Source organism: Labeo rohita, chromosome 3 (genome assembly GCF_022985175.1).
Source record: "Labeo rohita strain BAU-BD-2019 chromosome 3, IGBB_LRoh.1.0, whole genome shotgun sequence".
NCBI classification, from domain to species: Eukaryota; Metazoa; Chordata; class Actinopteri; order Cypriniformes; family Cyprinidae; genus Labeo; species Labeo rohita.
In genome coordinates, this window is record NC_066871.1 from 32,287,676 (window position 1) to 32,303,056 (window position 15,381).

Below are 15,381 nucleotides of genomic sequence, written 5' to 3' on the forward strand. Positions count from 1 at the left end.
ATAAAATTGTTTTGTTTTTAAACCAAGCGAAGCGCCCAGCAGAGTAAATAAAGGTGTTAAGGAAGCAAGCAGGCATAGATCTGTTCCTCTATGCCTCTAGATGTAATTTCGGACCGCAGGCTGTGAGACAGAGACATCTTTAAGGATAATAGCACTGAATTACGGAAAGAAAACAAAATGCGATCCTGATCTCAATTCCAAAGACAGCTGTTCATGTTCACACATCTATTATATTTCAAGACAGCATCAAAAAGACATCGCAGCATGAGGTGCGAACAAACACGATTCGAAAAAAGTCCTTTTAGTTCATTGTTTTAATAACTTTTGTAAGCAATAACATATTTGTTTTATAGAAAATAAACATCTCTAAGAAATACTATACACAATTATAATAGTACATCACATCTTACATTTAAACAGCATCAAATACTTATATACACAATTACTTAGAATCAGGAATCAAATAATTACGTGATGGTTCTGTCGTCTCTATGCGCGCTCTTACCTGTAATACTGCAGTGAAGTGAAGGCTATAATATGTTAGTCACATATACATCTGATTAAATGACTATGGTTTCTCATTTTCAGTTTCCACGTTGTCATCTGCATCATTTCACAAGTAACATGAACAGAAATGCAAAATCTGTTCGCGGTATGGATTGTTTCACTTTGCTGAGGCTTTCGTAAGCTCAAAGCTTAGCCAAAAAAACAATTTTGACATTATTTACTCGCTCTGATGTCGTTTCAAACCTATATGACTGACTTTGTGCATTTGAGATATTTAGAAGAATGTCTAAGCTGCCCTTTTCCATACAATGAAATAAATACTTCAAAATCATGTGATATACAGACTGAAATGTGACTTTTTTGTTTGTTTCACAGAAGAAAGAAACTCATTCGGGTTTGGAACGACACGAGGGTGAGTAAACGATGACAGAATTTTAATTTTTGGGTGAACTATCCCTAAATGCTGAGCAGCTGATACACATAACATGAACGCAGGATATTTTAGTTGGACATCTCAGTGGTGCTGTTTTGTCTTCAAATGCACATGAAAATAAGCCTACATCTTGGAGTAGCAATATATTAAAATAATGCATTTATATGTTCTTTTTTTTTTCCTCATGATATCAGAATATTTAGACCTGTAAAGCACACCATGTACAATTTCTTTTTTTTTTTTTTCGTCTTTGTAACATGTAAGTGTCCATTGAAATACATCCAGTGAGTGCATGTTGCATGACATCTTCGAATTTCAATTCCCCTTCCACAGCGGAAATGCGTCTGTGCCAGCCAGTGCTCGGGGCAGCAGGCCAAATCTGCCACCAGGTGTCCCCGACTGATAACATCCGCTCCAGAACACAGGATAAAATGGAAGAATGGCACATTCGGATTCATAACAAAAGCGTCTTTCCCTTTTTCAGCGTTTGGTCGTGAAGGTTTTTGTGTTTGGACCGAGCCGGATGGATTCGGAGATGGTCTGATCTTGGGTCGGTATTGCTACAGTATCTTTGTGCTTCAGCTGAAGCCCCAGTTTTTGTCGGTGTTTTGGGTGTCCACGGCGCCTCGCAGCACACAGGCAGAGACGCATGTCCTTGTTCTACTGCATAGGTGACATTCACCAGTCCTCATGCGCCGGGACATTACATTTCCTGAAAAACAAAACCAAATACATCTTGAAGCCAACCCCTCTTAATATCTTTGGAATTCACACTTGTTAAAGATGAAAGTCATACTTTATTAGTTACATTTATCACAATTAAGTGAATTGCAGTGAATTTGAAATTATTTAGCATTCCAGGTGTTCATTTTTCCCCACTTAAATGGAAATGTTGGTTTACTGTGTATTATTTTATATATTTTTTCTGCATCTTCAACTTTCCATCCTGTTAGGTTTTTTGTAACAATTGTTAACTAGCAAAAGCTGACATCCTCCAGGAAGTGACATCAATTTGGAGGGAAAACTTCATCACAAATAACAAGTATAAGCAATGGATTAATGAATTCTGAGAAGATTTGATGTTAGTTGATTTTTATTGGTTGATAGAATATTCCATCTGTTTGAAAACTTTCAGCATTCTTTTTAAAATGTCAAAATTCTTGATGAAAAGTTCATTAGTCGTGTAAGCAACCATGACTAGTTTTTTAGTTCCTATTACTATTCTGTATTCTGCCATAAAAATGACAAGAAAAAAGTACTGAGATTTATTTATTTACTTACATTACATTACATATTATATTAAAAAAGATATTAACCAAAAATTAGTAGATAACTGGTATGACAAAGATAAAATGTAATGTTTACACAAATTTGCTGAAATTAAATTAACTTAATGCACACAATATTTAACCCATAATAATAATTATAAAATGTTTATATATAGTTGTAATTATTATTTATTATGCGTTTATATTATATATAAGTTAATATTATTTGTACACTATTTGTTATATTATAAATAAAACATAATAATAATAATTAATAATAATTATTATAATTATGCATATTATTGTTGCTATTATTCATGTTTTGTTTTTTTTATTATTATGAGATAATATTGTTTTTATTACTTTTACTTTTATTACAGCTATATTATAAATAAAACATTATTATTATTATGATTATTGTTGTTTTTGTAATTATTGTTATGAGTTAATATTTTTATGGCAGCTATTATAAATATAATAATAATAACGTTATTATCATTGTCATTGTAATTATTATTATTATTATTAGAGCTAATATTATTTTTATTACTATTGGCATATGTATTATAAATAAGACATAATAATAATAATAATAACAACAATATATTTTTATTTATTATTGTTGTTGTCTTTGTAATTATTGTTATGAGTTATATTATTTGTATTAGTATTGGCAGATACATTATAAATAAAACAACAACAACAATAATAATAATTATTATTATTATTAGTAGTATTATTATTATCGTCTTTGCAATAATTATTATTATGAGTTCATATTATTTTATTAATTACTATTAGCAGCTATAATAATAATAATAATAATAATAATGTCATTGTTGACTTTTTTTGTTGTTGTCTGTAATTATTATTATGAGTTAGTATTATTTTTTATTACTATTGGCATGTATATTAAACAGACATAATAATTATAAAACATATTTAATATAATAATAATAATAATAATAATAATAATAATAATAATTGTTTATGTATTATTGTTGTTGTCTTTGTAATTATTGTTATGAGTTAATATTATTGTATTACTATTGGCAGACATTATAAATATAATAATAATAATGATGATGATAATAATAATAACTTTATTATTATTTTTATTATCTTTGTAATTATTGTTGTAACTTACTATTGGCAGCTATTATAAATATAATAATAATAATAATAATAATAATAATGTTGTATTTGCAATTATTATGAGGTAATATTATTTTTTATTACTATTTACAGATAAATAATAATAATAATAGTAACTATAACAATAATAATAATAATAATAATAATAATTGTATTTATTATTGTTGCTGTCTCTGTAATTATTGTTATGAGTTAATATTTTATTGCTATTGGCAGCTGTTATAAATATAATAATAATATTGTTGTTGTTGTCTTTGTAATTATTGTGAATATAAAGACAACGTTTAATATTATTAATCTTTTTTTATTACTATTGGCAGATATATCATAAATAGAACAATGTATAAAACGTAATATTTATTTTGTTGTCTTTGTAATTATTATTATTATGAGTTATTATTGTTTTCTTTTATCTGCCTCTATATCAGTAATCTGTGCATGACACGTGTGTTATCCATGCGGCAGCAGAGGCGCACTATGCGCATGTTTACGTCAGGATTGTTGTGCATCACACGCATTGCATGAGCTCTCTAATTGCCCGCGCCGGAGCAGTGGCCGCTGCGCCGATATGAAAGCTCCGTCGAGCGGGGATCTACAGCCGGCCCGCTCTCTGAAACAAACTGCAGGACCGTTTCCTAATTGCGCTGGCATGGATGCTATTCTTGTTTTATGTTTCTCTCCTCCTCCTCCGCAGCTTTTCTTGCTGTTGCGCTCGCTCCGTTTCCCTCCTCTGCTCTGGGTCCGATCTCTCGCTTTCTCTCTGATCTCTGAACTAATCCTCCTGCTCTTCATCGCTGGTAATCAGCATCTCTCTCACACCGCAGCCCTTGTTACAGTGTTTGCGAGGAAGGACTGCATTGATATTCATCAAACGCTCTGGTGTTCCAAACAAACATCGCCAGTTAGCTCAGCCCGAACTGCTTAACTTAGGATGTGTTTACATCTGGTGATATCACCCATCTCGGTGATCCGATCACAGCTGTAATAACTGAACTTTGGATGTGCTTCACATGATCTGCGTCACCGCATGCTTTGAGGCTACATATACAGATGCATTTCCAAATTTAAAAGGTTCTTTTTTAGAATCTTTTATTGACTTTAATGATAAAATCTAACAGCACTGGAATATTTGCATTAGTGTTCTTTTTCTTCCATATATTTGCATACTAAATTCTACATTTCCCAAAAACTTTACCACCTTCCTTTTGCTACCTGGCCAGAACTGGCTTTTCGATCAGTAAATGCAAAAGGAGCTTTCCTTATGCAAGAACAGGCATCGTTCTCTCGCCCTGTCTGCTGCGGTGCCCCCCTTCGGCCTGACCTAAAGCGTTGCCCGTGCTGCATTGCTGTTGTCATGTTCTCGAGCCACGTGAACCTAAAAGAGAGCTCGCCACTGAGTGCGTGCGAGCACAGAGGAAGATGAAGAGGAGGAGGAGGAGAGTTCCTGGGAGACCTGGACGGGGGTGGTATCTCTACCGCTCGCTTTCATTAAAGCGGCAAATTGGCATCCCAGAGACCCAAAGCCCTTAGATCCCCCTGCTGATGTGTGCTCTGCTTGTTCTGAACTTTCTCCTTTGCTCTGTTTGTCTGTCTCTTTCTCTCTCTCTCCGTTCTCCTCTTCCTTTGTCGTGGGAGGGTAAAAGAGGATGGGAGGGGGGAGAGCCAGAGAGAGAGAGAGAGAGAGAGAGAGAGAGAGAGAGAGAGAGAGAGAGAGAGAGAGAGAGAGAGAGAGAGAGAGAGAGAGAGAGAGAGAGAGAGGAGGGTGGGGTGTTTTGATCTCCATCCAGGTTTTGTCTCGCTGTCTCCGAGAGGAAGCTGTACTACTGCTGAATATCATTTCTCTTTCTCTCTTTCTACCATGCCCATTTTCCCAGTCTTTCTTGTTCAGTCTATCCCTTTTCCTTTCTTTCTCCCTGACCTACCTCTGTTGTAGTTTAAAGATTACCAGTAGGTGGCGTATGGACCAGCAAAATGGAACAGTGTAAGAATGAAGAGGCATGTGAATCTAAGCGAAGGTGAGCATTATGAATATTACTGCATAAAGTTTAGGAAAGGGGTTTTTGAACAAACACACTCATGTTTTTCCAAACCCGTAAGACCTTTGTTTGTCTTCGGAAAAACAAATTAAGATATTTTTGATGAAATCCAAGATCCTCCATAGACAGCAAGGGTCCTTCTATGTTCAAGGTCCAGAAAGGTCCCAAGAACATCAACAAAATAGTCCATGTGACATTAGTGGTTCAGTCGTAATTTTATGAGCTACGAGAATACTTTTTGTCAACAATTCATCTCCTCTGGGTCACCCCAGCGCCAGGGCGGTACACGCGTGTTGTACATCAGCAGCATGCGTTGTTTACATTTGCGCACAAAAAGTATTCTCGTAGCTTAAAGCTTAAAGTATTCTCGTAGCTTAAAATTACGATTGCACCACTGATGTCACATGGACTATTTTATTGATGTCCTTACTACCTTTCTGGGCCTTGAACGTGACCCTTGCTGTCTATGGAGGGTCAGAAAGCTCTCGGATTTTATCCGAGAAAAACATCTTTGTGTTACGAAGATGAATGAAGGTTCTACGGGTTTGGAACCACATGAGGGTGAGTAATAAATAACAGAATTGTCATTTTTGGTTGAACTATCCCTTTAAACTTGAAGGTGTAGCTTGCCGTCAGTGAAAATTCTGTGAGAAAATTCTCATGCAATATCAACTACTAACAAGTAACTAGAAAATGCATATAGTTATCATTGTGGCCTAATGGTTAGAGAGTCAGACTTGTAACCCAAAGGTTGCAGGTTTGAGTCTCAGGTCTGGGAAGGATTGTAGGTGGTGAGAGTCATTGGCCAACGCTCACTTCCACCCTCAATACCATGACTGAGATGAGACCCTTAAGCAAGGCACTGAATGCTCAACTGCTCCCCGGGTGTTGCACAAATTCCAAGTATGAGTGTTGAACTTGAACCTGGATTATTTAATTAATTCTCATGCTGTTCCAAACCCATATGACTTTTTTCAGTAGAACACAGAAGCAAATATTTTGAAGAATTTTCATGCAGCTCTTTGTCATACAACAAAAGTTCTATCAAGCTCCAAAATAAACAAAAACACCATAAAACACACAGAAGTAGTTTCTGTGACTTGTGCACAATATTCCCAAGTCTTCTGAAGTCATATTATGACTTTGTGTTAGGACCGGATTGAGCAGTCCCATCTTCCCGAAGCTATAAAAGAAGGGTCTCCAAACTTGGTCCTGGAGGGCCGGTGTCCTGCAGAGTTTAGCTCGAACTTGCCTCAACACACTTGACTAGAAATTTCTAGCAGAGATTATTATATTATTGGGAGATGAGAGGGTCTGTATTACTTAGTATTGGAGAAAGCATAACGGTCAACTTGGATCACGTGTGCCTCAATAACCAATCACATTACAGCCTTGACATCATTGAATTTTAGTTACAGTTGTGCGATACTCAATCACAGATAACGAATACCATAGGAACGAATGGGAAATGCTGTAAACACAAATAGTTCAATCCAAAAGTATTGTTTAGTGTAAAACAAGTTGAAAAAAACCCTGCTGATAAAAACAGCATATGCTGGATAGGTATGTTTTAAAGCATGGCAGCTGGTTTGAGCTGGTTTAAGATGGTTCTTAGCTGGTCATGAGTTTTGGACCAATCCATGAGCAGCTTAAACCAGCTCAAACCAGCAGCCATGCTTCAAAACATACCTAACCAGCATATGTTGTTTTTTTTTCAACAGGGATGTTGAAGATTAGCAGATAGGCTGTCGATTTATTAAATGTTTCCTCAAAAAGCTGTTTATTTAGCTTAATGAAGCCTCTCCTCCTTTGACATCCAAAAAACGGCCTTTGGTCTCCTTTCCGTTAGCATTAGCCGTTACGCTTTTTTGGCTAAAGGTTAAAGGCTTGCCTTTTAGTGGTTTCTAGTATGCCTAATAAGACATTGATTAGCTGGTTCAGGTGTGTTTAGTTTGGTTTGGAGCCCTCCAGAACCAAGTTTGGAGACCCCTGCTATAAAATCTTATCTACAATGGCACCAACATGGCACCTTGGCTCCTTGGTTCCCACTTGCACTGTAACAGTTCGGAATATAGTGCACAAGTCATATGGACTTCTTTATGGTCTTTAGTCTTTTTTAGTACTTGACAGTTGTCAACACTTGTCTGAAAAGATCTGTGTGAAGATTCTTCAAAGATGTTCCTGTTGGGAACAATGAGTGTGGAATGACAAGAAGGATGAGTAAATAATGCAAAACGTTTTGGGTTTAGGAATTAGGAAAATCAGGATTTGAGCAATTACGTTTTTTGGATGGCTTTCTGCTTCAGGCAAGATCCAAGACCTTGAGTGAAAAATTTGGCCGCTCTCCACTGAGTAATAATCATCAGGCAGCACTTCTAAATGTCTTCTTTTTCTGCTCTTTAAAGTTTGTGGCTCCTGAAGGGGAGCAAGAAGACTGAGAGAGCCTAGAATGTCTAATTAACATCCCTTCACTAACTTTTCCTGTCAGTGGAGAGCTGCCCAGTCAATAGCAGACAGATAAGGGTGAGATATGCTCAGGGCTCATCTGTTGCCCTGAGAGATGGTGCTGATGAGGAACTGTGCTCTGCTGTCTAGTTTTATCCTCGTTGTTGTTAGGGAGGTGGTAGAATGTTACAAGGACACTGAAGTTCATAGTATAATGGGGTTGTCTTTTAGATCAGAGATGTCCTTTGCTGCGTGTGAAACCAATTCACCTGCTTACCTTGTGTTTTGGACACCTAATTGAGAAGGTCTCTTCTTGAAATGTGCAGCCTGGAAAAAGACACAGAGGACAGAAAGACAAAGAATTGAAAGTAGAATTTAGAAAATGCCACTGGAAATGCAAAGCAAGGCCTCATTTCTGACTTAAACCCATATCTAGTGATGCAACTCCAACTTTCTGCCATGGCAATTTCTGATAGCGGAAAGCAATGCATGATGAAGGGAGACTAGTCTGGATGACAAGCCATGGAGCATTCATGAACCATCTGGTGCATATTGTCCAGAGCTGACGATATCTGCCAGTTCCATTTCTATGTGACTTCTGGGATTTGGTGTACACAGTTTTTTTTATCAGTCAAACCTGTTGGAAGTAGGAGCTTCCAAAGAAGAACTAGTAACAAGAATTACTAGTTAATAAACTAGGTATTGTCAAGTATGTGAATAAGATTAATTAAGTGAAGTATGTTATAGAAAAATGATGGTGGTAGCACCAGTGTCACATAGAAAAAGAAACATAAAAGGGTAGTTGGTTATTTCTACCTGTTGGTCAGAACCTTCCGCTCAGGTCTTTCAGTAAGTTAATAGTTGAAAGTATGGTTTGTGAGTCTAAGAGAAATCTAGTAATTATATATGCTTGCATACCCTGTTTACTTTCTAAAACAGAGCTTCATGGGTGGAGTCATTAAATGGACTGTAAATATTGTACACAAACACATAGAACTCTTACCCATCTCTTTGGCGCAGACATAATGGTACCTCTGAGTACAGCTCTTCCAGCTGCAGCAGATGGAAGCTTCTTCACCTTGGCACCTGGAGCATTTCTGTGATGAGACAGAAAGCCTGAGGACCTTCTCTCTAAAATATTGACTTTTTCCCTGACAGCCCACTGAGCCACAGCCAGTTGCAAATAACATTAGGTTCTATTCCAAACATCAAAACATGTTGTGAAATCTACTCTATACAGGACATTATCAGTACAAGAAGCAGTACTTACTGCATGTGCAGCTTTCTGAACAGCCTCCTTCAGCCCAAAGAGTTTGCCTCCTACCAGGATTATGCCTGTGGTCCAGACAGCACAAGCTTCATGAGCCCAGTGCTCTTTGGCCTCAGCCTCCACCTGCAATCTCTGCAGAGCTGTTCCACTGCCTTCCTCACCAGCAGAGGGAGAAGCTCCACTAAGTCTTCTCTGCAACAGCAGCAGTCTTTTGAACCTCATCCGCGAAGTGGGGCCGGTTGTTAACTGTTCCCTAATTGCCCTTTTCCCCCTCCTGGGATGCCCGCTGTGTCCTTCACTTGTCCCTTCCTGAGTCGCATCCTTCTCAGATGCATTCTGAGAGTTCATTTGCTCTGTGATGCAGCTGACCTCTGTCTCATTTGCACAGTTGCTGTTTTGCCTGAAATCATTCCTGTGTGTTGATGACAGCATTTTTCGTGGTATGCAGTCCTCAGGATAATAGGGGCCGCACAAGTCCCCAAGCTCTCTGTAATTTGCTGGCTTTCCACATAGGCAGCACGTTAGACACCTGTCAATTAGGCTTTTGTTAACTAAGGGCCCCTGGAGCATTACCGAGGAGTTTGATACTGCCTTGGTAACTGTGACTACATTTTTCATTTTAGCTGCACTCTTTTTTCTTTCCTGGCTAAGCATCTGCTCTTCCTCAGGCCTGTTGACGATGGTACAAAGAGATGCTAGCTCCAAAGAGCTGTCAATGTGTACATATGGTCTAAAAGAACATTTACCCATTGCTGGATGTAAGTCTGATAATGTGCCTTTCACTGTTGGGCGGAGATCATTGCTGCATTTTGACTTTATGTTAGGTCTCTTTACTACAACTTTGAGGACATTCAAAACCTTTTTTTTTGGCCCAGGTTTTTTTTTCTCCTTAGCTTTGTCATCTTCGGTTTGACTTGAGAGGTCCTCCGGTTTGTTTTTGAGTGATGGCCGCCTACCTCGTTTGGGTTTTATTAGTGGTAAGCATAATTCTGTTGGTGGCTCCTCATACTGTGTCTGTTCAACTGTTTCTGGTAAGGCAACGGAGGGTGGAGGTGGGGGCAAAATATCAGTCTGAACAGGCTCCTGTTGCTCCACAATAGGGATGCTTTCCGGTGGTTCAGTGCCTTTTCTTCTCTTCTTTCGCTGCTTCAGATGCATCTCATGGTTGTTTTTAATGGCTCTCTGTTTGGCTAGCCTTGGTGTGTTGATAACGAGGCTCCCAGCCTCCAGGGCTACATCCGGTGTGTCGCTGCTCTCTACAGTGGCCCACTTTCTCCTCTTTTTCCTTGGAGTTTGAATTCCCGTATTTTGGGTCTCTTGTGTACTTACTGTACTCTCGCATGCCTCGTGAGTCACCTCGGGGGCTATCATTGTCTCTTTCTGCTCTGATGGTTTTAATGTTGGTTCTTCAGGTACAATATCTGGTTGGATATTTACAGGTTGCTTTTTGGACCCTGGGGATGTGATTTTCTGAACCATTGCCTCATATTTAAGTCCCCTGCCTTTCCGAGGAGGCAAATATTTGGTTTTAGTGAGACACTGAGGAGGTACAGAAGGCATGTCACTAATGTCTTCAGTGGGAGGGTTATCAGTGGTCACAGTGGTGCTTACAGATTCTGCTTGCAGACTATGCTGTCCTCTCTTTCTCTTTCCCTTTGCAGTACAGACTCCTGTGACTGTATCTGATGGAGGCTCTTGTGTCTTCACTTCACTTTCTTGCACATCTTTCTTCTTCTTTTTGGTTTCTGGGGACGGTAAACTGGATTTTCTTTTGTTGCAAACCACCTCCTCATTTGGTTGTTGAAGTGAATCTGTAGAAAAATCCTTCTGCTTAGGTAATTCAAGATTCAAAATTTCTGTTTTACATGACTGATCCACTGTAACGTCCTGTATTTGTGAGTGTATAACCATTGCTGAAGGTGTCTCAGTTGATTTATCATTCTCTTGCTCTTTAACTTCAGTCAGCTTTTCTCTTGTTTGTTTCCGTGATCTCAGCACCATGGACTTTTGATTTCTTGCTAAAGACTTCACACAACTGCTGTCTATAGTTGATTCCAAAGTGGAACCCACAGTTTCCTCCTTAGTGGTGTCCACAACACCAACAAGTGTGTCCATAGTTAATGCTGTGGTCACATCCTGCAAAATAAGTTCATGTGTACAGTGTGTGTCCTTGGTATGGTCTTTTGCAATCTGAACATTTTCATCTCGTTTTATTGATTTGACCTTAGAGGTGATTCCTCTTGGTCGACCTGGGCCTTTAGGTACTGACCCCTCAATTGGTTTTGACTCTGTGGTGATTTGACTTGGCTTTGGAACAAGTACTTCTCTTGCTAAAGCTGCAGGATTTGAGCTTAGTTTAGAAACAGATTTAGGACCAGATTTGGGACCTGGCTTTAAAGCAGGTTTTGGACCAGGCTTTGCATTTTCTGTGGGTCCGGTGCATTTTATACTTGGTTTGTGACCAGGTTTTACACTGGGCATAACATCAGGTTTAGGTCCTGGTTTTGGAACAGGTTTTGAAATTGATTTTGGACTAGGCTTTGGTCCAGGTTTTAGATTTGATTTGGGACCAGGCTTTGGACCTGGTTTTGGGCCTGGCTTCACACCTGGTTTTGGACCAGGCTTTGGACCTGGTTTCTTCCTCTCTTGAGGGCAGACTTTTGGACTACTTTGCGAACCATAGGAGCGAGTGCACATCCGTGATGGTAAACTCTCTGTCACAAGTTTTGGTGTTTGACTGCTAATATCCTGGTGGGCAGTTTCCATCTGATCAAGAATAATGGTGCTTTTGCTGGAGGGCATAGTGGGATTTTGGGCAGAAGGTGGAGCACTGTCTCCTTCTACACTTAGCTGCCTTCTAATTCCCACACTTGAATGCATTAGTCTTCTCCTGCCCCGTGCATGTTTCTTACCGAACATTCTTGTGTGTGCAGATGGGGCCACAGGCTCTGGTTTGGCTGACGGAGTCACTGCACTGGGACAGCTTATCCCTGGTTCCATATCCTCATCCCCTTTCTTGGGAGAGGGTGGGGTGTCAGCCCAAGATGGTGCAGAGTGCAGTATTGACTTGCCCGGCAACTGAGGAGAGTCAGGCTCCAGTACCTTTGCATCACTACGATCGATGTGATGATCCCTACCCTGAGCCAAAGGTGTTGTTTTCTCATTGAGAGCTGAGAAGCCACTCTTGGCAGTGTGAGGCTGAGGTGCAATGTCACATATGGCTGACCTCCTTTCGTTGCCTCTGTGTTCTGTGTCCGGGGCAAAGCTTTCTGCAGTTTCCGCGTTGACTTGTGGCATGTTTCCCATCTCCTCAAATGTACTGCAGATTTCTGCAAAGGACTCTTGTGGTCTCGCTTTATTAATAATGGTCTCCTCTGAGGTTGTCACACTTTCCTTTTCATCTCTCACCTCAGTGGAATTATGGGAGAGGACAGACGGCTGCTCCTCAAGGGTGTCCACTGGTCCCTCAGTGCATGTGAGGCTCTCCATGGAATCCTCACTCTTGGAATTTTCTTCTTTCTCTGGCAAATACGGATCAGTGCCTGAATTGCTGGGTGATGTTTTCGCGAGCATTTCTGCATTGGTCTGTGGCTCTGATTTAAAATTTTCTGACTTTATTTCTGTGCCTTCATTACATTTGTGATTAAGTTCAGAGAAACAGTCCATCTCTGCCGAGGTTTCTTTTTCTGAATCAAATTTGTTTTGCAGCCCTTGATAGATATTTTCTTCCGTTTCATATGAGTAACCTTCCTCTAATACTGCTTTATTTATTTTATGAAAAAGAGAAGGACTTTTCTCATCCTCCAGCCACTTCTCTTGCTTTTCCGCAACCTCTCCTTTGCACTCATGCTCTGCAGACAGTTTTCTTTGTCCAATTTCCTCCTCATCAGCCATCCTCTCAGTCCATGCTGACTCCTCAAAGTTCTCCTTTAGAGTGCTCTCTGAACGCTTTATGTCTGGTGGTGAATTACTCTCTTGTTTCATAGGACTTGGAGCTGTTACACTGATAGGAGATCTCTCATCTCTAATGCAACGGAGAGAGCTGTTGGGCTCTTCTCCAGTCAATACTCTCTGTACTCTTGGGTCACAGTTGAGATTATCCTCAGACGCTACACTCTGGAGACTTCGAACCGAGTCACCTGACCTAACGGATACATCGTCAGCTGAGTTTAAGGAGCAAGTAGACACTGTGTCAAGGCTGAGACGTGAGTGAGGCTGGGTTTGTGCTTGACCTTTTTCCTGACCAAAATAGTAGTAGCTCCTGTCCATCTGGTCCTCAGTGCTGCTAGAGTATCCTCCCTCCTGCAGTTCTGCTGTCATGGACCTGGGAATGGTGTAAGCATCAGATGGAGCAGGACCATGTTGGTTATCAGGGCAGGATGACTCTTCCATACCCTTTAACTGACCTCTATAATCTTCTCCCTTTTTGGGATGATTTCGCTTGCTGGTCTTTTTGCTAGCCATAAGGGCCTCGGACAGCAGCAGCTGCTGAACATTGTTGGAGATGTTTTCAACCTGAGACGTCAGGGCATTGAGGCTCCACAAACTAGGGTTGGACAAGAGCTTTTCCGAAAATCGTTCTTTCATGGAGCCAGAATAGCTTTGGGACTGGTGGTTCACACTGGGTGATGAATGAGTATGAGGGGGCATCAGCATATTTTGCTCTTGCAAACCTGTGGATGATGAAGCCCCAGGGTTGATGGGAGGTTGGCCATACTGGAACGAATCAGGGTTTGGCATTAAGGGGGATGGTGTGGAATTGTATGAGGGAGATCTTCCCACAGACCTTGCAGGCGAATGACTAGAACTTGGACTGCAGGTCTGGTAGTACTGTTCTGGTGACCTTACAGAAATATCTGTTATGCAGTAGTTTTGCTGGGGCTGATTGTAGTGCTGGAATTTCTGAAGGTTCTCTTGCGTACCAGACATTCCTTGCAAGGAACCCTGTTCAAATCCAGACCTTGATGGAGTTTGCTGATAACCGTAATTATTCTGAGGTCTGTATCCACTCTGCTTTAGACTGCTGTGATTGCTGAGTTGTCTTCCATACTGGGCATTAGGTGGTATACTGTAGCCTTTATAGCCATGCGGCATCGTATTACATTTCTCCATATAAGATGATGAAGATGAAGACGGGGGTTGTGAGTGCTGAGGGAAATGGAGGTGACCCTGTGGATACATTAAAGGAGATGGTGCTGGATTGGGTGGGAGGCCCTGCTGATGGGAACTTGTATAGGTTGGGGCAGAGGACTGCGAAGGTAGATGGCACTGACTTTGAGAGATAGCTAGCATGTTCTGCTCTAGGTACTGGGATGACCCACTCACCCCAGACTCCAACCGTCCCACCATGTCCTGCTCAAACTGGGTCATCTGAGGTGACTCATCCCATTTTTGCTGCAAGTGACCTTCACTCATGTACTGGGCTGTGTATCCAGTGCCCATGTGATTGCTGTAGCCAGCCTGCAGATGCTGGTTTGGAGTTTTGGCTCCTCTATAAGGTTTTTTAGTCTGAGTAGCACTGGTGCTGGTGTAGATAGGATAGGTCTGCTGTCCATAACAGTCTTTAGAACCCGCTCCCGCTGTTGACATCCCTGCAGCAGCTAGAGAGTGTGGCTCGTAGCCCTGTCTGGACTGGCTGTGATGATGTCTATAACTCTCAAGGCGCGATAATTCTTGGGGTTCCTGCTGGTAGCAGTGCTGGTTGCCATGGAAACCACTCCGCTCTCTGAAGGACTGCATGACTCCGGCTAGGGGGCTCTTTGGAAAGAGAGAGAGAGAGAAAATAGAAAGAGAGAGACTGTGCTTAGTGGCTTCATTGTCTTATCAGTGATCATTCGCTCAATCAATTAATTTGAATTCATTGCTATATTTGTCCTAAAACAAATCATATTAGAATATACACATACTCGGTCATTCATAAAATCAAATCATATCTTTCTCAAGGACACTATAACATTTTCCTCTCTCTTACTACAGCTGCAATCAATCATTGTTGTACTTTATTGAATCTAGGAATCTGAGCCTATCCAGACTATGTTTTGGCGGTATCATCTGTGAGTACCTATGACAAGTACAGCTACATTATTATTACTATTAATTTTCTTAAACACAAACAAACAAACAAGGCATTTATTATTGGTTCATGAATGGCGTTACTTTTTTTCATTCTGCGCTATTTGCATATATCTTGCTCAGTAATTTGATACAGTTGGCAATGCGATTTTCTGGTAATATTCTTACTCTTATACTCTCAGCAGTGAGTTCAAA

General features: G+C 40.2%; 1 protein-coding gene across 1 annotated transcript in view; it reads right to left on the bottom strand.

The window, feature by feature from the left end:
- Nucleotides 1–296: 296 nt before the first annotated feature.
- Nucleotides 297–15,381, bottom strand: part of LOC127158601 (retinoic acid-induced protein 1) — a 76,172-nt gene continuing 61,087 nt past the window's right edge. Inside the window, exons 2-5 of the mRNA XM_051101670.1 lie at nucleotides 9,115–14,871; nucleotides 8,848–8,941; nucleotides 8,122–8,171; nucleotides 297–1,652 (exon numbers count right to left, since the gene is read on the bottom strand). Coding sequence (XP_050957627.1) covers nucleotides 1,644–1,652; nucleotides 8,122–8,171; nucleotides 8,848–8,941; nucleotides 9,115–14,853 — 5,892 coding nt within the window. The 5' untranslated portion in view covers nucleotides 14,854–14,871 and the 3' untranslated portion in view covers nucleotides 297–1,643. The remainder of the gene's footprint in view (nucleotides 1,653–8,121; nucleotides 8,172–8,847; nucleotides 8,942–9,114; nucleotides 14,872–15,381) is intronic.